The 23,702-nt window shown below is 43.4% G+C and overlaps 1 protein-coding gene across 6 annotated transcripts; it reads left to right on the forward strand.

The window, feature by feature from the left end:
* Positions 1-167: 167 nt before the first annotated feature.
* On the forward strand, positions 168-23,472 carry OTUD3 (OTU deubiquitinase 3). 6 transcript variants are annotated; one of them, XR_002830560.1, is made up of 9 exons: positions 168-511; positions 7,394-7,542; positions 11,477-11,589; positions 15,507-15,629; positions 18,153-18,284; positions 18,770-18,866; positions 20,214-20,398; positions 21,307-21,595; positions 22,409-22,480. XR_002830560.1 is itself a non-coding variant. In XM_023758354.1 (8 exons), exons 1-8 carry the CDS (start codon positions 297-299, stop codon positions 22,470-22,472), a joined length of 1,182 nt encoding a protein of 393 aa, XP_023614122.1. In that variant the 5' UTR covers positions 168-296; the 3' UTR covers positions 22,473-23,472. The 6 variants fall into 6 exon arrangements, 5 of the variants coding, with proteins under 5 accessions (XP_023614122.1, XP_023614123.1, XP_006094056.1 ...); XM_023758354.1 differs by lacking the exon at positions 20,214-20,398 and having other exon boundaries at positions 22,409-23,472; XM_023758355.1 differs by lacking the exon at positions 20,214-20,398 and having other exon boundaries at positions 18,153-18,239; positions 22,409-23,472.
* Positions 23,473-23,702: the final 230 nt, after the last annotated feature.

Raw genomic sequence — 23,702 nt, forward strand, 5'->3', positions numbered from 1 at the left:
TCATTTGTTCTCTGGACTCACTGGCTCCTGACTTGGAAGACCACCCGCCGCTAGGGGGAAGCGCGGAGCAAACAAGGATGGGCGCCTCTCTAGCCCTCCCAGGGGGAGCTCTCTATGGCGCCGACCCTCCACCTGCGCGGAGGGGGCGGGGCCCTGCCACGTGACCTGGATGCCGGGTGTCGGCGCAGCCGCGGCGGCCGCGTCGTCCACTCCGCGTCCCTTTCCGTGCACCTGAGCTGCTGCCCCGCGGTCCTGCGGCTGTTCCTCCCGCCGCTGCGGGCCGCGGGGCCGAGGCCATGTCCCGAAAGCAGGCGGCCAAGAGCCGGCCGGGCAGCGGCAGCCGGAAAGCCGAGGCCGAGCGCAAGCGGGACGAGCGGGCGGCGCGCCGGGCCCTGGCCAAGGAGCGGCGGAACCGGCCGGAGTCCGGCGGCGGCGGCGAGGAGGAGTTCGTGAGCTTCGCCAACCAGCTGCAGGCCCTGGGGCTGAAGCTGCGGGAGGTGCCGGGGGACGGGTGAGGCGGGCCCGGGAGCGCGGGAGGCGGCGCCGTGGGACGCCCCGGGCTTGGCGACCGTCGCCCGCTCTCGTCCACCCACTCATTCGGGCGGCCCGGGCGCCGGCCGCTCCCCGGGGCAGGGGTCCCGCGGCGGGCGAGGCGGCGAGGCCGCTCCCCGGAGGCCTCCGGTAATCCCCACCCCCCGCTCGTGGCGGAGGCCGTGGGGAGGCTGTCAGGCGGTCCAGATCGAATACCGGGGCAGGTCCCCTGTCGGTCGGTGCCCGGGAAGGCCTCTGAAAGGTGACATTTAAGCTGGTTCCTGCAGGGATGGGAGCGAGCAGCCGCCCGGAGAGCGGGCTCACCGACGGTCGGACGCATGGAGGCGTGGTCCCTGGTGCAGCACTGAGTCCTCACCTCCCCCTTTGGGGAAATTAGGTCTGTGAGCGCCCGTTGTCGCCGAAGCCAACTTCTCTAATTCTCCCATGGGCTTCAGTTTCTTCCCTGCAAGCGAAGCTTCCTTGGGGATCGGACTGGAGTCTAGGTCCAGCCTTTTTAGGGGACCCGGGCTAAATAAATGGGTAGGAGGGGAGAAGAAGGAAACACGGCTCAGGAAAGGGGGTGTGGAAGCAGGAGCATGGGTGGGAGAAGGAAAAGGGTAGGCAGGGAGAGGGCGGAGAACGGTTATAATGGATCCTGTTGATGGACTGGCTCCGATTTCCCTTCCCCGTGTTTCCTAGTGTTCTCAGTGCTTCAGGCTAATTGGGTTTAGTTTGATTACATTGTATTCACCACCACCTAGCGCAGTGCTCAGGACATAGAGGCATTCAGTGCATTTTTGGTGAACGAATGAATGAATAATAGCAGTAGCGAGGGAGGCCAGCTAGACCCTCAGCGGGGCCTCTCCTTACTGGAGTCACTACAGCTAAGGATTTGCTTTGCTGGGTCTTGCTTTTCACCTAGTACCTTGATTTTGGTCAGATACAAAGTTTTTAAAAATTTTTTTTTAACAATTCAGGGCCTTACTTATTTTAATCAAACTCACAAGCAAAAAGGCACTGCTATATACAGCCAGGTAACAGTTGAATACTTTACAGGGGGATTGGGGTGGGGCTCCTCCTTGCAAACGATTGGATTGCTTGTGTTTGCTCTACTGGGCATGGTATTCTCAATGTTAGGGTGCCAAGGAAACGGAAATACTCAACAGAAGGTTGCTTAGAAATCACACCACAGGGAGTTGTAAAATCTTGAAGGAGTTTCCTGATGCTATGGGAAACTTTGGTGGTGCTATCTCCCCCTCACCACCAACCACCAGAGAGGAAATACTTCAGTTAGTTCAGCAAACATCGGTTAAGCAAGGAGCTGGGAATACATTGATGACTGAGATAGTGGAGTTCATAGCCTCGTAAGAGAGAAACATAATAGCGGGTCTCAAACATTTTGGCCTTGGGACCTTTACACTCTTAAACATTACCGGGGACTCTAAAGAGCTTCTGTTTATGTGGTTACAGCTAGCAATATTTACTATATGTGAAAGTAAAAGAAAATTTTAAACCAAGAATACACAGACATTCCGTTGGCCGTCAGAGTGATACCCTCATTTATCAGATAGCCTCTGGAAAACTCCACTGTACACTTGCAAGAGACCGAGAGTGAAAAAGATAAATAACATCTTGGTTTTGAGCTCACGGAATCCCTGAAAGGGTCTCGGAGGTACTTTTCCCCACACCCTTAAACTGGGCCACACTATGAGAATGGATTATGTAAATAATTAAGATAAAGTTTGATGTATTCTTAATAGTAATTGATTATCGTGGCACTATTGAGAAGGAAGCGGCTAACACTCCCTGAAGTGGTCAGGGAGGCTTCATTCAGAAATTCTCTTTGAAACCTGTGCTCTGCTAGATGCCTCTCAGAGGAGGTCACGTACAGACCGGTCATGAAGGATCAATAGGAACGTGCCAAGAGAACTTTCCAGGCTGAGGAGTAATAACTGTAAAGGCACCAGCGATGGACAAGTTGTTTAGGATGACAGGAGTGTAGGATACAAGGGTAGAAGTCAGGGCCCATGAGGTGCCGAGGCCAGAGGTCAACTTGACTGGAATGCTTGTTTTCACCTCCAAGGTCTTTATTCTTTGGACAGTGTTAGGTAAAACGATAATTCCTCTTCTATGGGCTCCACGAGGCTAACAAATTCTTCCTGTGGGTACATGAGGTGGACTGGGTGTCTCCCCTCATTAGAATTATGCGTTTGGGGATGTGATAGGTTTTATCCCTGCAGTGGATGGTGTTTCCTTTGTATGTGACGGGCTGGCGGGTGTCAGCATATTCTTTTGCTAACATTTATTGAGTACTCGTTGGTGAAATATAATAAAGTTTTGGTAACATAAGAAATGGTTGACAGTCTTCACTCTTCGTCTTTCCATTCCAGTCGGATGACAACATTGAGCAGCCTGAGAGAGCATCTTGCTCTGGAGGCATGTTCATTGTTGATGGTGTGGTATTGAGGCACTCTGGAACCTCCGGGTCCTTGGGGATAAATTAGCTGGTATCCTCCGAGTCTCATGTTTCCGTTAGTTTAGTCAGTTTAGCAGAGATTAATTAGGGAGCTATTTATGGGGTTTTGTAATGCATCATGGGCCACCTTCAGATTTGTTATGTTGTTGGAAGGTGGACCCACATAAATTGGATTCAATTTCAAAACAAGAGAGACATTTTAACTTTGATGTTGTCCTGAAAAACATCATTGGCTATAGGGTGAAAAGAACCTCTAATTGGATTAGGCAGTCCAAACAACATTAGCGTCTCTCTGAGCTATATCCAGTTACATCTTACTAAATGTAACCTAAATTACATAACTAATTAGTAGTGTTCTAAAATTAAAACATTGAAGAATCACTAATTTAAGCCATTTATCTCCGTCCCAAAACAAGTTGTTTTATTTTTTATTTTGTTTTTAGAACTGTAGGATCTTGGTGATGGAAGGGCATTTACACGCCATCTTGCCTGTATATTAGTTACCTGCATCGCCGGTGCAGCAGCCTCAGTTTTTGTTTCGGGCACAGTGGTTGTCAGCCCTGGTGGCACAATGGAACCACCTGGGGAACTTTGGAAAAAATAAGTGTCTGGGCTCTCCCCTAGATCAGCAACACCAGAATCTCGGACAGTGCAGCCTGGTTACTGATGATTTTTGAAAAGGTCCACAGGTGATTCTTGCGTGCAGTCATAATTAAAAGCCACGTATTGATTAGAGTCTAGATCAGGGGTGGGCAAACTTTTTGACTCGAGGGCCACATTGGGTTCTTAAACTGGACCGGAGGGCCGGAACAAAAGCATGGATGGAGTGTTTGTGTGAACTAATATAAATTCAAAGTAAACATCATTACATAAAAGGGTACGGTCTTTTTTTTTTTTTTTTTTAGTTTTATTCATTTCAAACGGGCCATATCCGGCCCGTGGGCCGTAGTTTGCCCACGGCTGGTCTAGATTCTAGATGAGCCTTCTTTAGCCTAAACATTAGTCATTGTGTATGTTCTTCTTCTTATGCATTTTAAAACCACATCATTTTATCTGAACATGTCTCTTAAAATGCAGTAACTAGAATGGTACCCAATATTCTAGCTGATCTCAAAGAATGGATGGAACCTGTCCCCCTCCTTTTTCTGCACATGGGCTAGTATTACTGCAGCCTAGGAGCCCATTAATTTTTTTGATGTCTGTCTTACAATATGGCCCATGCTAAATTATCAAGCCCTTAAAACCCTTACTACTTTGTGTACTTGGTTGTTTTGTGAACTCAAATACAAGACCTTTATATATATACACGTATATATCCCTGTAGCACAGTCGTTCTTAAGTGGGGATGATTTTGGCCCCCGGGCGAACGTTTGGCAGTGTCTGGAGACATTTTTGTTTGTCACAACTGGCAGGGAGGAAGGTGATGGTGGTGGTGCTACTGGTTGGTAGAGGCCAAGGATACTCCTAATAAACATTCTGCAGTTAACAGGACAGCCCCCACAACAAAGAATTATCCCCAAATGTCAATAGTGTGGGGTTTAGAAGCCCTGCTGTGGTGTGTGGGTGAGGGTGTGGACTCAGGAAACGGTGGTATCTTCTGAGAGGTCCTTTGAGCAAGGACACTTTGTTCTCACCATGCTCGCACTGCGGGCTCCCTAAGGCAGTGATGGCGAACCTATGACACGCGTGTCAGAGGTGACATGCGAACTCATTTTTTTGGTTGATTTTTCTTTGTTAAATGGCATTTAAATATATAAAATAAATATCAAAAATATAAGTCTTTGTTTTACTATGGTTGCAAATATCAAAAAATTTCTATATGTGACACGGCACCAGAGTTAAGTTAGGGTTTTTCAAAATGCTGACACGCCATCACTGCCCTAAGGGAACTCAGTTGCCTGTAGTGATTGTTCACATTTCCTGTGTCCTCACCTTGCAGCTGTCAGAAAAGGAAGTGATTTGTCTATCTTGATTTTTCATTTTGACTGTTTTGAGTGATCTCAGGAAAGTTTGGTAAATATAGAAAAGTATATTAAAATAATATATAATTTAACATTTATTTCTAATTCTATTACCTAGGGGTAACTACAGCTGACATTTTGGTGGCTGGGTTTGAATTCTGATTCACTACATACCAGTTATGTGACCTTGAACAGGTTACCCTAGGGCAGCGGTTCTCAGCCTGTGGGTTTCGACCCCTTTGGGGGTCGAACGACCCTTTCACAGGGGTCACCTAAGTCCATCGGAAAACACATATATAATTACATATTGTTTTTGTGATTAATCACTATGCTTTAATTATGTTCAATTTGTAACAATGAAAATACATCCTGCATATCAGATACTTACATTATGATTCATAACAGTAGCAAAATTACAGTTATGAAGTAGCAATGAAAATAATTTTATGGTTGGGGGTCACCACAACATGAGGAACTGTATTAAAGGGTCGCGGCATTAGGAAGGTTGAGAACCACTGCCCTAGGGGGATAGTACCTAGCTCAGCGTTGTGAAGACTAAGCACTTCTAATACCTGTACAGTGTTTTCAGGAGTGCCTGGCACATTGTAAGAGATGTTTAATTTTCTTTGCATACATTTGTGTGTAGTGTGCAGATGAACACATTTGAGCTCATGCAATGTAGTTTTATACCTACTTTTTTGGCTTATATGGAGAACATGTGCCCATGTTACTAAAAGTACTTAGAAAGCATGTTACTTTTGTAAAACATTATGCATTTTGATATATTAAATATAAAAGAACTAAATACACAATTTTGAGCTAAGTGACACCTTTTAAGCTAGATTAAAGAATAGACCTAAAGGTTTAAGAAAAGTTTGAGAGAAAAGCTTAAAATTGAGAACGCTTTATTCATTAGCCTACTTCCCCCTCCCCCATGGTTGAACAAAGACTGCCATTGTTAGATTTCAGCAACAAGACACCTCATCTAGTATACAACTGCTGTATTCCAGCCCCTTCTAGAATCTTGCCTCAGATTGATGCAAAGCTTCTTGGTTTCCAGTTTATAGAATCTGTCATCTTGAAATATTTCCTCCCCCCCTTGCAAAAAAAAAAATAGTATGAATCCTTATACTTTTGAAGAGATGCCTGCCTCTGTATAACTTTCTATTGAAAGTTCATTTTTCTGAATTGAAAAACAAAAACTCCTTTCTCGTATGCATTTGCGTCTGAAAGTCCTTCTGGAAGTGGTAAGCTTATATTTTGGAATTAGAGTGTCGTGGGTTTTCATTTGGAAGAGGAAAACAGTTTGGTGTGAAACTGGGCAACTGTTTGGCTTCAGAATTTTTTATTTCCTTAGTTTTAAGGATACCAGATTGTGTTTGTTTCTGAGTATCTGGGCTCTGTGTTTGTGATATAGTTTGGAATTTTAGGAACCTTTGAGGGGTTTGAAAGTAATGATAAGTCTTAATAAAGTTTATTGCCAGCATTTTAATTTTAGAGACAAAATGAAGTGAAAATTGTGTTTAAAGTTTCCATTTAGCAGGACTAACAGGAGCATTGCGGCTCCCGGGGTGAGAAGTGAGCCCAGGAAGAGGGAAGTGTCATGGTGTAGTACGCCTATGCATTCATTGGCCAAGCACCTTTCATGGTTTCTCCACTGTGTTCTTTAGACTTAGACAGGATGCTGAGTTCAGTTGTTTGTGTTGGGAGTTTGACAAATTACTACCTTTTGGGGACTCTGTTAGGTGAATGACTAGTCAGCTGGGCAGCTATAGTGAAACTTGTTTCAGGAAAGAGGCAGTAGATACGCTTTATCATTTTGGAAGAGCATTTGGGAATCAGAGCCCTTGAGAAATGGCCTGTAGTGTCTGGACCCTGTCTTCAGGTGGTTAGTGTGTCACCAGCCTCACTTGTTGAAGCAGCTGAGGCCCAGGGATGTTTAATGACTTTCCTGAGTCGGCCAGCTGGTAACTAGGGAATAGAGTTCTTTTTTTTTTTTTTTTTAAATATATTTTATTGATTTTTTACAGAGAGGAAGAAGGGAGAGAGATAGAGAGTTAGAAACATCGATCAGCCGCCTCCTGCACATCTCCTACTGGGGATGTGCCCGCAACCAAGGTACATGCCCTTGACCGGAATCGAACCTGGGACCTTTCAGTCCGCAGGCCGACGCTCTATCCACTGAGCCAAACCGGTTTCGGCGGGAATAGAGTTCTTGTTTGTGCCTCTTATGGAGGTAATGTAGTTGGACATGTGCCCTAGTGCTCTCCCTCAGTATCTGGGAAGAATCATGGAGTGTCAGATTAAGGCCTTCTCTTGTCTCTGTGTGGAGGATTTCCATGGATGGCCTGGCATGAAGCATTGTTGTTTTCGATGAACCAAATTAATTTTTAAAAGGTTGTGACCAACATTTTTGTTTTGATAGTAATTGCCTGTTCAGAGCTCTTGGTGATCAGTTGGAGGGACACTCACGAAATCATCTCCAGCACCGACAAGAGACCGTAGACTACATGATCAAGCAGCGGGAAGATTTTGAACCCTTTGTAGAAGATGACATTCCCTTTGAGAAGCATGGTAGGTTCCCCGTGGGACACTGGATCCTCCAGGAATAATACATTGGGTAACTAAATCCATCAGCATCCCCCACCCTCCCAGCCAGGGATTTGGTTACATAAACCATGGCATGTATTCAACAAATATTATTTGTCTGCTCTGTGATAGGCAACATGCTAGGCAGTTGGGATTCAATAGGTTTAGATGAGTATGCCCTTAATAACAATGATGATTGATGTTTATTGACTTGAAAAGCTGTTCATGACTTCTTATTCAATTGGGGTGGCAGGGGAAGCAGGCTGTAAAATAGATTGGTCCTATTTTTAAAAGGTATACACACAGAGAAGCATACTAGAAAAATTCTAGGAAGATACTAACATTTTATGATTGTTTATTCTTGGCTCCACTTATTTTTTACTCCCTTTAAACTTCTGTAAAGGGGAGATAATAATAGCACCTATTATAGGCTTTTTTGATGAAGATTGAATGATATAATTAAATTAAGTTCTTAACTGTTTGTCATCTGGGGATGATGGGTCTGTGCATATTTTAAAGTATCTTCTATAGATATTTCAGATTGATCCTGTATTACTTTTTAACCAGAAAAATTAATAAAGTCATTTTAATTTCTCACCCAAACCCCAAACACAACCTGTTTTCTTTGAGGCAAATTATTTAGTGATTTTAATTAGTTCCTTATAGGCACAAATCTAGTGAGAAAGTACATAGGAACTTTTAAACTTTAATTTGACAATTATTTACTGAGGATGTTCTGTGCTAGGTGCTGATATATTTATGTTTTACAATAACATTTTTATCACAGAGTTCAGTCTTATCTGTCTCTTATCAGGAAAGAGAGAGAATATTCCCCGTGTGTTAGAGTGCTAACTCTGGGAACCATGTCAAGAAAGAACGGGGAGAGAGACTGAGAAGGGAGATGAGCTAGGAGCTCTCCGCATTGGCCGGATGAAAGAGTAAGAGGGTCTCCACCAAGGCAGCTGCTGGGGATGATGAGCGGGGTCCAGACCAAGATACAGCTGGTAGTATAATTGACAGGACTCACTGAGGGTGGAGAGGGGGGAGGCAAAAGTGATTCTGAAGATTCTGTCTGGGGAATGGCTAGGTAGAGGGCCATTGGCGTGGGGCGGGGGGTGGGGGGTGGAGCTATCAGTGATTCATAACTCAGAAGGGAAGAACTCATTCACTAGGCACAGCAACAAAACTCCCACTGAATAGTTGATAGTATTCACTGAGTTAATGGTCCCTCTCTCTGATCACTTTTTGTCTAGCACATAGGTACAGTTTACCAGATGGTCAGCAGTTTACAAATTAAATGCGGGCATGTTTTGTAGTTTACCTCAATAAAATGAATTTTGTCATTGGTCCAATTAAAGTATTTTTTATGAAGTGAGTTTTTAGTTTGTGACTTGAAATTCCACTCTGAACATCTTGAATGAAATGGTTGATTTGGAGGTATGACCGGGTAAGGGACTTGTGTCCAGTGTGGTAATCACTTTAGATGTACAATGGGCAGTTGTTTTCTTGAAATGTCACTGTGTGTTCCTGATCGCTGGTTGGTGCTTCATAAAGAATTTGAACTTTAAAGCGAGGAGTGGCTCTGACTGCCCTGGCAGACGTGGAAAGAAACCTAGATGTCTGCACATTATGTTTGTGTGCCAGGTGAAGACTAGGCTTATTACATTATCCCTCGTATCATAGTTACGCGTTTTTAACGTCTGTCTACCTTGTTTCACTGAGATTCTTGAGGGCAGGGACTGTGTCTCTTCCCCAACCTGGTAATGGTAGGCACTCCTAATATATTTGTTGAATAAATAAATGAACAGCTCACTTAACTTTTCAGGACCTGGTTACCCTGCATCTGGCTGTATCTTTTAGGATTATTCTTTTCCTTTAGACTGGCTTTGGAGAAGCAGCAACATGTTTTCTCCAGTTGTACAAATATCCAGATCACAATCCTCAATGTTCTTAATGCTCCTCTCCTTCCCTCCTCGTACCCAGTCATTCATTAAGTCTTGTTACCTCTACCTTGATATCTTTTCTCTCACTGCTACCATCTTGTAAAATCAGGCCTCTGTGGTCATTAGCCTAGATTTCTTCAATACTTTTTTAACTTGTCTCATTGCCACTTGACCCATTCAATTTGGGTTTTTTTTTGCAGCTGGAGTAGTGACCTAAAAATAAATCTTTCCCCTATCTACAACCCATTGGCTGCTCCCCATTGACCTCAGTCAGGATAAAGGCCAAACTCTTGAGCCCTTTGCTATCTGTGATTTTCTTACTTCTCTATTCTCACCTCCCACCCTGCTGTCTTAGCATTCTAAATTTCTGCAAAACTGTATAGTCCACAGACTCATGTATATACCCCACTCATCTCTCCTCTGCCTAGAACATCATTTCTCTTCTGTCTCCTGTCATTTGGGAATTAGCTTAGTTGTCTAAGTCAAGAAGCTTATCTGATACACCTTACCACCCCCTCCCCACTACCAAACTGGCTTACACTCCCAGACCTGGAGTTAGCCAAGCTGCAAGGTTTTAGGGCACAGTCTTCCCCAAGACTTCCCTCACTTCTGACACCAATTAAGTTTGGGGTTTCCTGAACCGCTTTCGGGCTCAATGATTTGCTACAAGGACTCACAGAACTCACTGAAGGCCCTTATACTCACAGGTATAGTTTATTATATGGCAAGGTTATAGGTCAAAATTAGCCAAAGGGCAGAGTGGGAAGGTTCCAAACACAAAGCTTTTCTTGTCCTCAGGATGCGTCCTCCTCCTGGCATCCATGTGTGATAGAGTATTGTCAGCCACGAAGCTCACCTGAACTTTGGTGTCCAGAGTTTTTATTGGCGTTTCATGGTGTGGGTTTGATTGATTGCCTAGCTCCCCAGTTTCCAGACCTGGCTGACATCGCATGGTCAAAGAGTCACCTCATTAACTTAAACTGTCAGGTGTGGCTGAGGAGCCCACTGTGAATAACAAAGACATTCCTATCACTTGGGAAATTTGAAGGGTTTAAGCAGTGGTTCTCAACCTTCCTAATGCCGCAACCCTGTAATACAGTTCATGTTGTGGTGACCCCCAATTTCATTGTTACAAATTGAACATAATTAAAGCATAGTGATTAATCACAAAAACAATATGTAATTATATATGTGTTTTCCGGTGGTCTTAGGCGACCCCTGTGAAAGGGTCATTCGACCCCCAAAGGGGTCGCGACCCACAGGTTGAGAATCGCTGGTTTAGAGATTATCTCTCAGGAGCCAGGGATAAAGGTCAGACCTTTCTTGGGCAAGGCCAGATTCTTTACCATACATCCTTTCCTACAGCAGTTATATGCTTCAGTAGTGCCTGTTTTCTTGCTTGCCCTCATTGGTTATAAACTTCTCAAGGGCAAACTGACAGGCTATGTAATGGAGTCACCAAAAGCCAAGATCTTGGAGTCAGGATGCCTGGGATGTGATCTCAGCTCTGCTTCGTACAGTATTGTGACCTTACTCGGTGCCTCATCTCTAAGATGGTGTGCATGATAATGCCTGCCAGAGGACTGTTTTGAGGATTACAAGTAAATGTGATAATCCATGAGGAGTAGCACAGTGCTTGATACATAATATGAATTCATTAACGCAAACTGTTATAATCACTGCTTATTGTTACATTTCCCGGGTCTTTTATAGAGTGAGGCTTATAGGAAACATTCAGCAAATAGTTGTTGAAAGAATAAGTAAACGAATCCTTTCTTTAGAATGGTTGGTGCCCTTGTGAGTAGCACTGTGCATATGCTCAAACATCTGAGTTCCTAGACTCTGACAATGCGAATAGACTTTTTAGATGTCTACCCTTATTTCTCATTATTTGGAACTAAGTACTAAAGCATATTTGCGTTGGGATTTTTCCATTATGAAGACTTCATGTTTCTCTCTCTCCTATTTCCATGCAGTGGCCAGTTTGGCAAAGCCTGGTACATTTGCTGGCAATGATGCAATTGTAGCCTTTGCAAGAAATCATCAATTGAATGTGGTGATTCATCAACTTAATGCCCCTTTGTGGCAGGTAGGTCACCTATTCAAGAGTTTATCTGGCCCTGGCCAGTTTTGCTAAAGTGGTTAGTGGGTCAGCCCACACACTGAAAGGTCGTGGGTTCAATTCCCAGTGAAGGGCTTGTACCTGGGTTGCAGGTTCAATCCCTGGCCCCAGTTGGGGCGCATGTGGGAGGCAACCAATCTATGTGTCTCTCTCACATCAATGTTTTTTTCTCTCTCTTCTCCCTCCCTCCCTCCCTCCCTCCTTCCCTCCCTCCCTCCCTCCCTCTCTTCTTCTGTCTCTAAAACTCAATGGAAAAAATATCCTTGGGTGAGGATTAACAAAAACAAAACAAGAGTTTATCTGAAGCTCTTCATTATAACTTAGCTTTTGGGATGTCCTAAGACGACGAGGCATGGCCTGTGCTATTGAACAGGGTAACTTGGATTGTGAGCCTAACCAAAGACCAGAAGCGTTTGGTGGCTTGGGATTACCCTGTGCCAAGTTCACATGGAGTCTGGAGTATAATTCAGAAACCTTTCAATGCCCAGAAACATTATTCAACAGTCAGTTAACTGGATAGTTTGGGGCAGAGAGCCTAATGTGGAAATACTGTCTAAAATTCTGTAAAATATCTAAGCGAGGTTTTAAAAGACTAGTACATACAAATTTAGTTTTGAAGTATGCCTAGTCCCTCAGGTATGTTTGTGTTTTTTAGGTGGAAGGACCCAGAGACCAAATGTACTATACTAACCATTATGTTCAGAACAACAAAATTTATTTCATGGCCTAGGACAGTGGTTGGCAAACTGCGGCTTGCGAGTCACATGCGGCTCTTTGGCCCCTTGAGTGTGGCTACGAAGTTTCAATCGCACTGTATGTGTGCACCCACACATGGTATTTTGTGGAAGAGCCACACTCAAGGGGCCGCAGTTTGCCGACCACTGGCCTAGGATGTCAAGCTCCATTTCTCTCTGGTCTGCTCAGCTGTATCTTTGGTCCCAGTGGTTTTCTACAGCAGATGAGATCGTACAGTAAATGTTCAGTTTGTGCTGTGGGATGGAGCCACTGAGTGAACTAGCTGTCCAACTTTCTTTACCTTTGGTTCCCTAAATTAGCCTGGCCTCCCAATCCATCAGACCAAACATTTTGTTTGGAAGGTCAGAGGTTGAGGAGAAAGTATATACAGGCCACCCCCTTGCTCTTCCTCCTTTTGTTCAGAGTGCTTTCTGTACTTTGTAGCTCTCCTCCTGCAGACTGGGTGTGTGATTTCTATCAATCCTCCCTCTCCATTGCTCCTCTGGGTCTAACTTCTTTTTTTAATTAGGTAAAACATACTAAATGTAGACAAATTTGAAAATTCAGAAAAACTAACAAAGGCAAATAAAAATCAGCCAGAGTAACATTCCCTAGAGATTATTACTGTTAACATTTTAGTGTGTATCCCTGTCATTCACATATACTCTTAGCTATAAAAATATTCATATGGAAAGATATGTATCACAGTGTTTTATACACCTTTTAAACATATCTACACACATACAGACATGTCTATGTACACATACACTTACGTATCTCTATATATTATTATAAAGGCAACTGTGGCCTTTTTCTCACTTTTTCATAGACCACCAGCATATATTTTCCTTTGTAAGTTGTTTATTCATAGTCTTTGTTCATTAAAAATAAAGTGGAGTTTATAGAGATATAATTTACATAGAGCAAAATTAACCCTTCTTAGGCATACTTTTTTTTTACAAAATAGTCATGTAACCATCACCACTGACAACACATAGAATAGTTCCATTATCCCCAAAAGTTTCCTCATGCCCTTTTGAGTCACTAGTCCCCTCCCCATGTCCCCAACCCCAGGAGCCACTAATCTGATTGGTCTCTCACAGTTTTGCTTTTCCAGAATGTTATCTAAATGGCTGTATATAGCCTTTGTGTCTGGCATAATGTCCTTTTAATAAAATTAAAGCAAAATAAATGAGATATTCCATGGGTTGGTGAGGGATTTTACTGGGAGGGAAATGATGTGTGTGTGTGTGTGTGTGTGTGTGTGTGTGTGTGTGTGTCCGTCCGTCCTTTGGGGCAGTGTTGTCGGATGTACTGACACCAGGGAGAGATATGTTTTTAGTGAGGTGTTCTCTGAGGATGGTCTGTGAGCCAAGAGTTACCTTCTTCATTGTCCCAGTGTTTTGTCATTAAATTATTACTGTTCAGCAGAAGTCATCAAAATAATTTGAATATACAGCATAGTGACCCACTCTTGCAGGAAAGTACTCCGTGCCAACTCAGTAACCATAGCCTGCTTTTTCTCCATCGATAACTTTATATTAGTTTCTTAATTATCTAAGTCGTGGAAGATAATTCTGCAGAGTTAGAATGTTTAAAAATACATTTCTGTAGAGTTTTCTTTCATGGATTGCTAAACATTGAACGTATATGTTTTTAAAATAAATGTATTTGTTGTATAACGGAACTATCCACTGGCTCTCTCCCCCGCCGCCCATATCCCTTCACCCCAATGAAGCATCTTATGAAATTCAAGAATTGAAATTGTTTTGATTGCTACTGTCATGGGTAAGAACTCTTGCATTGAAATGGGTAGGCTCATACAACAATGGAGATATGGACCCTACATTTCTTTCCTGGTTACAAATGGAATCTATGCTTCTGTGAACAGTATAGATAGGTGTGATGTAGAAAGTGAAAGTCCTCTGTAATCTCCCTACTCATGAAAATTGCAGCCAACTATTTGGTGACCATTCTTCCTATTTTTTTCCTATTCATAATGCGTATGTAGTAGTATTACTTAAATATGTAAGTACTTTAGGATTATGTCATTCAGATATTCTAATAGCGAGTTTCCTTTCCCAGTACTCTCCCTGGGAGATAAATGATGCTGTCTCTATTTCTTATGTGTGAAAAGCAGACCGTCTGTACTTTGAGACCTAAATGGTTTACCTGGAGAAAACTTCACAGTTCTAGCTTCTGGTCACTTGTGGTTCCTGGTTGTTCCATGGTTCTTGCTGTGCTGTTAGACCACAACTGTTAAAATGAGCAGTAGTGCCTGACTTTCAGGAAAAAACAAGAAGGAAGTGCTAACATTTTAGAGTTTTAACAAAGAGGTGGGTACTGCTTTCTAAACAACAGATTCAGAATCACTTTAGAGTTTCTGTCAGGGGGAGTGTTTGGTGGGTACACCCAGGCTGAACCTTATGACATGACTCTGGGGAGTACTGTTCTTGCTGGGGAGTGGCCCAGGGGTGCTGTTCACATAGAATATCTTGTGAGTAGTGCCTCCAGGGCTGTACAAGGAAGTAGTACCACTTGACTTTAAATAATACTGTTTTGAACTTGATGTAAGTGGGAGATTTGAGTTGTTTGTGTTTCTCAGCATGTGGGTAATGGAAAATGCTATTTTTGTTGGAACGACAGGGGCACGTTTATTGTGAAGTAATGAAGCATAAGTGGAAGGCCCCTCATTTTTATGGCCTCCTTTCTAGGTCCTGGGAAGGGCTGTGGCATTTCTCTATTTGTAATCTTGTATGTTTTTTCTCAAAGAGGGCCTCCAAATTGTTGCCCCTTTAAGCCCAGCAATTTGCTGTGCCCGTAGGCCTTCCCTCTTGCAAGGGGCCGTGCATCTAGAGAGGCACTGATGCCCTGAAACTTTAGCCAGTTTAACTTCACTGTGAGTCTTCCCTGGTTGTTGAATGTATGTTTCCATGTGGATTTATTTCCATATAGTTCCACACTAAGCACATTGAGGCATGCATGCATGGACGGGAGAAAGATAAGTCAGAAGTTGCTCTGGGCATACCCAGTCTTATTCCCAAGTCATTTCACATCGAGCCTGTAGACTGGGCTTCCTAGGTAGCATTTCTCTCCATGAGTTGACACCGACCAAATCCTCACTGGCATCTCCTTTCTTTTGCTTCCAGATTCGCGGTACAGATAAAAGCAGCGTGCGGGAGTTACACATCGCATATCGATACGGTGAACACTATGACAGCGTTCGGAGGATCAATGACAACTCGGAAGCTCCTGCTCATCTCCAGACCGATGTGAGTGAGGCCTCCGTGTTCTGTATCCTCAGCTCAGAAGGAACCAGGTTGAGGGCTGGGTGCCTGGAGTTAAAAACCACTGATGTTCTTATGGAAAATTGCCTTTAAGAATCTGTGTGGGTTTGATTTGTTTTTACTTTTTTAGCTCAGGTGAGAGTGACAGATAAAATTACCTGCCATTCTTTTGCTTTCCCTAGTAGCTGATAGTTCTGATTCCATGGATAGATTTTATATAAAAATTTTAAATTACTTTTAGTTTTAAAATTAATCCATGCTTCTGGACCTGGAGATGATTATGCTAAGCGAAATAAGCCAGTTGGAGAAAGACAAGTATCACATGATCTCACTTATATGTGGAATCTAATGAACAAAATAAACTGACAAACAAAATAGGTCCACAGGCATGGATACATGGAACAGAACGACAGATCTCAGGGGTGGGGGCGTGGGGGGGGCGGGACCAGAAGAGATTAACACTACTCTGCTATGAATATCTATGTATAAAGTTGTTTGAGTGCCTGTTTTTAATCTTTTGGGTTTATACTAGGAGTGGACTCGCTGGTCATAAGATAGATAATTCTATGTTAACTCTGTGAGGAACTGCCACCCATTTTCCACAGTGGCTGCACTAGTTTACATTCCCACTAGCCCTGTTCTGAGGGTTCCACTTTTTGCACATCTCCACCAATACTAATTTTTTTCTTTCTTTTTAAAATTACGGGCATCCTGCAGGTGTGAAGCGGTACCTGTGGTTTGGATTTGCATTTCCTTAATGGCGAATGATGTTGAGCATCTTTCCATGTGCTTCTTGACCATTTGTATCTTTGGAGAAATGCCTAGTCAAGTCCTTTGCCCATATTCTAATTGGGTTATTTGTACTTTCGTTGTTGTTGAGTTGTAAGAGTTCTTTATATATTCTGGATATTAGATTCTTATAAAATATATGATTTGTCAGAATTCTTTTTGTTTGTAGTAGTTTTTCTTTTAGATATAGAATTATCATCTGCCAATAGTGATAACTTTTATTCTTCCTTTTTAATTTGATACTTCTAATTTTTTTGGCTAATTGCATTGCCTAATGCCTCCTGTACATTGTTAAATAATGATGGTAGTGGTGTGTTCCTTACTTTAGTGGGCATGAGGCATCATTCTGTGGATTTATCGTGGTTATTTAGCCACACCCACACCATGAAACTGTTAGCTTGTTGTCAGTTATTCACCACTGTTTGGCATTTTGATGAGCACTTTTATGTAAGTCCTTTCTGTGCTTGACATTAGTTCTTCGGATAAATTTCAAAGACTCCTGATACACATTGCCAAATTGTTAGAATATACTTTTATAATGAGTTGCTTTTTATTAGCACTCTATCCGGCACTTACACTTTCACATGCAGAAAATAGAAAGGTCCTTGCCCTTTTCCCGTCTCCTGCATTAATAGCAAGCAGAAGGAGCAGGGACTGAGCAGCTGCAGAGGGATGCTTTTGGCTCTTCTGGTTTAGGCATAGGCTGCAAAGGCTGCATGGATCCTAGGGGACTGCTCTTTGTGGTGTTAGAGTTTGGATTGACAGATTCCTGTGAGTGTGGTGGTGTACACGTGACGTTAGGTGGGCCATGCCACTGTGACTGTCCAGCTGGGACAGGAATTCAGAGCTGGCTGATGAAGGGCCTAGGGAGCCAGCTGAGAGGCGGATGCCTGTTTCTTCGAGACGCGCCGTCCTGCTGCAGGTGCTGGGGCAGAGGATCACTTCTGTTGCTAGGCTCATGCCTCTGGAAATCAGCTGAGAAAAATGTGTGCCATTTGAGTCAGCAGCCATGGCCAAAACGTAGGCATCTGGAAACCGAAGGAGTGCTAATGCCATTCTTACTGAACACTTCCTACCGCATCATGGGCCGTTCTCTCTAATACTTCTATTGTAGACTGGATGAACTATCTGCCGGGGTTCTTGATCCAGCATCTAGAAGGGTTCAGCAATCTGGAGAAGGGCTGTGTGTAACTTAATAAAGAGTCCAGAGACGAAGCATAATTTTGAAAGGCATTTGGGGGTCATTAGCTAAAAGGAACTAAGTTCTCCTCGTCTCAGGACCCCTTGCTTTTTATTAACACAATTTGTCCTAAGGCAAGGTAGAGATATACACATCAAAGGGTAGAGTTTCCATATACACAGTCCACTGTCAGATTATCAGGTTTTGGAGAAACTGCCTTCGGCTGTTCAGGTGTTTGGCCAACAGGGGGCAATAACATGTAGATTGAGATGCCCTTAGCTGTCTGGCAGCAAGCAATCATCCTTTTCAGGTTTGGGGAAATGCCCGTCAACCACTCTAGATTCAGCCCTGCTGTCTGGAATTGGCTTCCGGCACTATCTGGATGAAATTTAGCCTAATCATAGCTTTTAAGATTGTTTCTGGAATTTCCCTCCTATATATGTGAATGTTTTTGATACTAGAGTGTTTTCCTGTGTTGAAGATTCTGAACATAGTTTGCAAGAGTTGCATGGTGATAACTCTGAATATTCCTTTTATAGTTTCAGATACTTCATCAAGATGAATCAAATAAAAGAGAAAAGGTCAAGACAAAGGGAGTCGACTTTGAAGATGACCTGCGAGATGAGGTGGAAGATGCAGTTCAGAAAGTTTGCAATGCGACTGGCTGTTCAGTTAGTATTTCTGTCACGCAGTGGCCCTGGTTTATAAGCAAGCATTGCTGTGTCTAGTTCCCCTGCTAGTTTTGTAGCACCATTAGCATGCCAACACCTGATGGGCCAGAACAGGTCCATATGCTATTTGTAGTTTGATGAGGTGGTGTGATACGACTTAATGAGAGCTGTTCATTCATTTCTCTCCTGTTTGCTAGACTTTACCCAATACTGCTCAAAATCCTAAGGAAGTATGTGGATTTATTTTTTTCCGATTCGTGTTTGTACAAGTAAAAGCATTTTAAAAGGGAATTAATTTATATTGATTGGTTTTTCACAATACCAGCATTATTGAAAATTGACATTTTCTAAATGGAAAAGGTCTTGAAACCTTGTCTTAATCCTCATTATTACATTATTTTGTTTACCAAGTTATTGAAGTAGAGAGAGAGAAAGAGAGGAAAGTGTTCCTAGAGTCTTGAAGTGTTTCTTTGTTTCTTGGATAGGATTTTAATTTGATAGTCCAGAACCTGGAAGCTGAAAATTATAATATTGAATCTGCAATAATTGCCATGCTTCAGATGAACCAGGGGAAAAGAAATAGTAAGTCCATGATTGATATTTATAAGCTTTCAAAATGATTGTATTGGTGATTTTTTATCATTATTGGTGATTTCTCAAATATTGATGTTGAATCAAGTCACAGGTAGTAGTTATTTTGTCCTTTCCCTCACTCATTCAGCACTTTACTAGGTTCTCGTCCTGCATCTGGGAGAGTGTAGTCCGGGGTGGGGATGGGGATGAGGGTGGTGGAGACAGATAAGGAAACTGGCACAGTAATACATAATGGAGTTGCAGGTACAAGGTTCTAGGGGAATGCGTGAAAAGACCACCTAACCCAGTTTTGGAGGGATGGTGGGATGGAGAGTGTCAGGGAAGACTTTATCCTTTTAGAAATAAGATTCCTTCATAAAATCAAAATGATAATTAAAATTGAACGGAGAGAAAAATACCTTATTTTTCTAATGGAAATATTTATATTGCTAACATCTGTCAACTGGTGCTAATTCAGAATTATTTTTACTTGAACTGAGTTTAATTTTGTGACACAGAGGAAAGCAAAAAGATGTGATGTCTTAACTGTTTTCTCAAATCATTTATTTAAAATGATTTCCAGCCTGGCCAGTGTGGTTCAGTGGTTTAGCATTGACCTATGAACAGGAGCTCAGGCACATGCCCAGGTTGTAGGCTTGATCCCAGTGTGGGGTGTGCAGGAGGCAGCCTATCAATGATTCTTTCTCATCGTTGATGTTTCTATCTCTTTCTCCCTCTCCCTTTCAAATCAATAAAAACATATTTAATAAGATGATTTCAAGACTTATTATGTGCCAGATACTGTTCCTGGCATAGTTTTCTATGTGATGGGGCATTTTATTATCCACTTTATATATATGCTGTGCCTTTTTAGAAAGCAATAGATAACTCGGTCTTTGTGACTTTAAAACAGCACTGTTCAGTGTCTGTGCTGTCTAATATGTTGAGTATTTGACATGTGGCTAAGACTGAAGAATTAAATTTTAAATTTAACTTAAATGGTCACATGTAGTTAGTGGCTCCTCTACTGTATGGCGCATCTTTAGAGCCTGTTTTATTTTTGGCTGCAAATAAAAAATTTCCCCCTAAATACTTATATTAAGAAGTGGTTTGTCTAATGAAACAAAATAGTCTGCTGGTGGGAAGCTGATGGCAAGGTTGGCCAGCAGGTAACTTACCTTCCAAATTTTACCAATATTTTCCCCTGTGTTCCCTGCTGTATTGACTTGATATTAGGAAACTTGCTCTCCAAATGACAGTGAACGAGGGACCCAGGTACTCTTGGAGTCATTTAACAAGAATCGAGTTGTGTAACTCTTGGGTTCTCAGTTTTAATAAAATGTCTTTCTTTGGAAGATGCAGAGGAGAACCTCGAGTCCAGTGGCCGAGTGCTGAAGCAGAGTGGTCCTTTATGGGAGGAGGGTGGCAGTGGCTCCAGAATCTTTGGAAATCAGGGCTTAAATGAAGGCAGGACTGAAAACACTAAGGCGCAGGCCAGCCCTAGTGAAGAAAACAAAGCAAATAAAAACCACCTCCCAAAGGTATGGAAGAGGGTTGCAAGGGCAAAGGGTGGGCTGCTGTAATTTGGTGGCAGTGGTGGGAACGTGGAGCTCACTTTAATGTGTCATTTTCTTTCAATTTATAAAGTAGTAATTGTAGGAAATATGGGGAGTGCGTAAAGGTGTAGCAGGAAACGGAATGAAGATCTCGTTTGTCCTGTTTGGTGTATGCAGTGATGATGAAGGAAGTGCATGCTGGAATTGTACTTTGTGGACACATCCAGCCCTTCCCACCTAACGCCACTGTGTGGATGGCTGCTTTCCACGGGAATTCACGCTGTCACATCCCATTTTTATAAATACCGTCATCTGCAGTGAACACTTGCATAGTTTATTTGTATGAATCTGTATTTTGCATTGCTTTCTTGGCTAGAGTCCCAGAAGAGGGCTTGACAGGTTAGGGGGCATGGATATTTGAAAATTTTAAAGGCTTCTTGGTAAATTGTCAAGAAGTTGTACATCTTCCTCCCCCCATGCCCACAGGTAATATATGACACCATTTTAAGGACTTTCACAAGAAGTTCTGAGCTCAGAATGCAGCACTACAGGCAGAGGCAAAAATGCGGAGTGAGTTAGGATCACCTGAGCATTAAACTGCACAGGAAGGTGACCTGTGGCCTGTTTGCGGGTTGTCTCTTGTTGGACCAGGGTTCATGTTTTTAGGTCATTTTGAATTGGTTTATGAGGAGAATGGGATTGATTGTGTTTGCTAGCTCAGCAAGGGGCTATACATTGAAATGGAAATTTGAGCAGTAATGGAAACCACATCATGTTTGGTCTGGTAGGTGGGTTTTCTCTGTTCTGTCTTGTTGAAAGGCGGCTGTGCTCTTTGCCTCTGTCAGCCCCTCACCTCCTTCCGCAGACGCCTCACCCAGCACCTTCTCTTTCAGGTCACAAACAAGCAGCGCCGAGAGCAGCAGCGCTTAGAGAAGAAGAAGCGGCAGGAGGAGCGGCACCGTCTCAAAGCCCTAGAGAGCAGGAGCAGCCACAGGGACAGCGGGAGCGAAGCGGAGGCCAGCGAGCAGGTCACTTTGGTGAAGACCTTCGCTGCTCTCAACATCTGACGCCACTGCCTGCGGGAGTCGTAAGAAGCGAGTGGAAGTGGCGTGCTGTGCCCCGGCTTCCCAGGAGGCGGGCCTTCGGACCACCCACAGAACCCACCCAGGAGCGCACCTCGGAGTTAGTGTCCTCAGGCCGCCTCTTTTTCCGTTTTTGTTAGTGATGTGTTTTATTTTATGAAAGTTCAGTGAAGCCACTCATGTTCTGTGATTAAAAGGTTGAGTTTTAGGGTGGAGAGTAGATCAGGGAAAACCTTTTAGGTATGGTTTGATTTGTTCTGAAAACAAGAGTTCTGTGACCCTGGGATCTTCCCTTAACCTTTGGGGTGAGTTTTACTGAAATTGTTCATGAAGTGGTTTAGATTAATTGTTAGAAATGCAGAATGACAAGTTTCCTTTGATTCTCCTTCATTTTCAAACAGATATGTTAATATACAGGATAGTTTGTAAATGATCTGCAACTCAGGAACGTGTTTAGGTTTATTTTTCTTTTAATCCAAGTTAATCAGAAAATACTTCAGGAAGTGTTCTCCCAAAGTGATATGAGGGAGGGTGTGGCCTGCAGTCCGGGGGGAGTAAACTGCCTCTCTCCTTCCCGACCTGATGTCATTTCAGACGGGATGCAGGTGCTGCTAGTTCCTTTACACTCAAGCCATACGATACATGCGCCTGACTGTTAATTAAGCCTGGGCTTTGCTGCAAAATCGATAGTGTTGTTGAGCTTTTGGTACTTGTTTTTGAAAGATGGGAAGGTAATACAGTTCTGGGATTCTGACAGTATGGAGAGTTGTAAAGGGAGAAATTGAGGGCCCCTTGAGTGTTTGCCTGGGAGGAGTCTAAAGAGTTATTTGACTTGTAGGAGAGAATGCTGGAAGAATATCTAAGGTTTTTCACCTTCACATTGTAATAACTGTTTCCTTCCCCACTTTTCTAGACTTAGCTGCCTTCAGAAAAATAAAAGGTCACTTGGCCTGTTGCTAAGTTTTTTAGTTTTGTGAAAATGGAATCCCATAAAATGCTGCATTGATTTCTCTTTATACATACCCTTTGGGATTCTGACCTTGGCAGAACTCTCCAGCGCCCATCCAGACTGTCAGGGAGTTGGGTGGGACCAGCAGGGCAGAGGGTGTGCTTTGGCTGAGGACTCTGGGTGACTCCGCGGTTCTGAGCGAGACAGATCTGAGCAGTGGAGAGCCGTCATTCGGTGGATGTGAGCTTTAAAACTGACGTCAGAAGTGGCCAGTCTTGGACAGTCTTTGCCTTTGGGGGACCTAATATTTCAACAAATAAGGTATGCTGAATCAAAAGGTGAATTGTTACCTCCCCACCTCAGATCTCAAAGGCCCGAGGCAAGGAAACTATGAGAGAGTACTGACCTGTGTAGGCATATCTCCTGGGCTGGCCCTGGATTCATCCAATTGTCTGTCAGGGTGGTTTGCTTTCTTCAGATTAATGATGTTTTAAATTTTTGCTTTTTTTCTTTGTGGTTGGAGCATCAGTTGTCTCTAGGAATTGCTCCCAGGACATTATGGTTTGGGCATCTTCCTGGAACAATACATCGTAGTACTTAGCAGGCTGCGAGGCTGCACAGTCTTTTCCTTGTACCTTGTGGAGTCCTGAGTATGAGCGCTAGAGCTCAGTGCGCGTGAGGGACGGGTCCCTGCGGCCTCACTGTCCCCACGGGTGAGGTCAGGGCTTTCACCTCTGGGCGGAGTCCTCACTCTAGCTGAGCTGCTCTGAATGGACATTCCTTGTCTGTTGTGTACTACGAGAGTGGGGGAGACCGCATTGTCTCAGAACAGGCAAGATTGTGTGCCACAAATTCAGCAGAATTAGGACTCAAAAATAGCGTTAGGGAGACCCATTGTCCGAAGTGGTGGAATTGCTTTATTTACTTGGTTAATGAAGGTGGCCTTGGGCACTACTGGTCTTTAAAAGTTTTAGAAGCTGCTAAAAAATTATCTATCCTATATAATAAAACCCTAATATGCAAATCGACCAAATGGCAGAATGACCGGTCGCTATGATGTGCACTGACCACCAGGGGGCAGACACTCCACACAGGAGATGCCCCCTACCCCTAGAGGGAGGCGACCAGCGGCAGTCATGGCGATTGGGGGGGTGGGGTGACCAGCTGCTGCGATGGGGCGGTGGGGGTGGGGGCGCCTGACCTGATGTTAGGATGGGGGAATATCTATAGAAGGGTATGCCCTTGAATTAGCAGGACC

The sequence above is a fragment of the Myotis lucifugus genome, unplaced genomic scaffold (assembly GCF_000147115.1).
Source record: "Myotis lucifugus unplaced genomic scaffold, Myoluc2.0 scaffold_128, whole genome shotgun sequence".
In the NCBI taxonomy this organism is placed as follows: Eukaryota; Metazoa; Chordata; class Mammalia; order Chiroptera; family Vespertilionidae; genus Myotis; species Myotis lucifugus.

Coding starts and splice junctions, on each gene's coding strand:
- OTUD3 (XM_006093994.3), top strand. CDS start 297: ATGTCCCGAAAGCAGGCGGCCAAGAGCCGGCCGGGCAGCGGCAGCCGG. Junction 11,590..15,506: donor TTAATGCCCCTTTGTGGCAG/GTAGGTCACCTA, acceptor TTTTGCTTCCAG/ATTCGCGGTACAGATAAAAG. Junction 18,285..18,769: donor GCAATGCGACTGGCTGTTCA/GTTAGTATTTCT, acceptor TTTCTTGGATAG/GATTTTAATTTGATAGTCCA.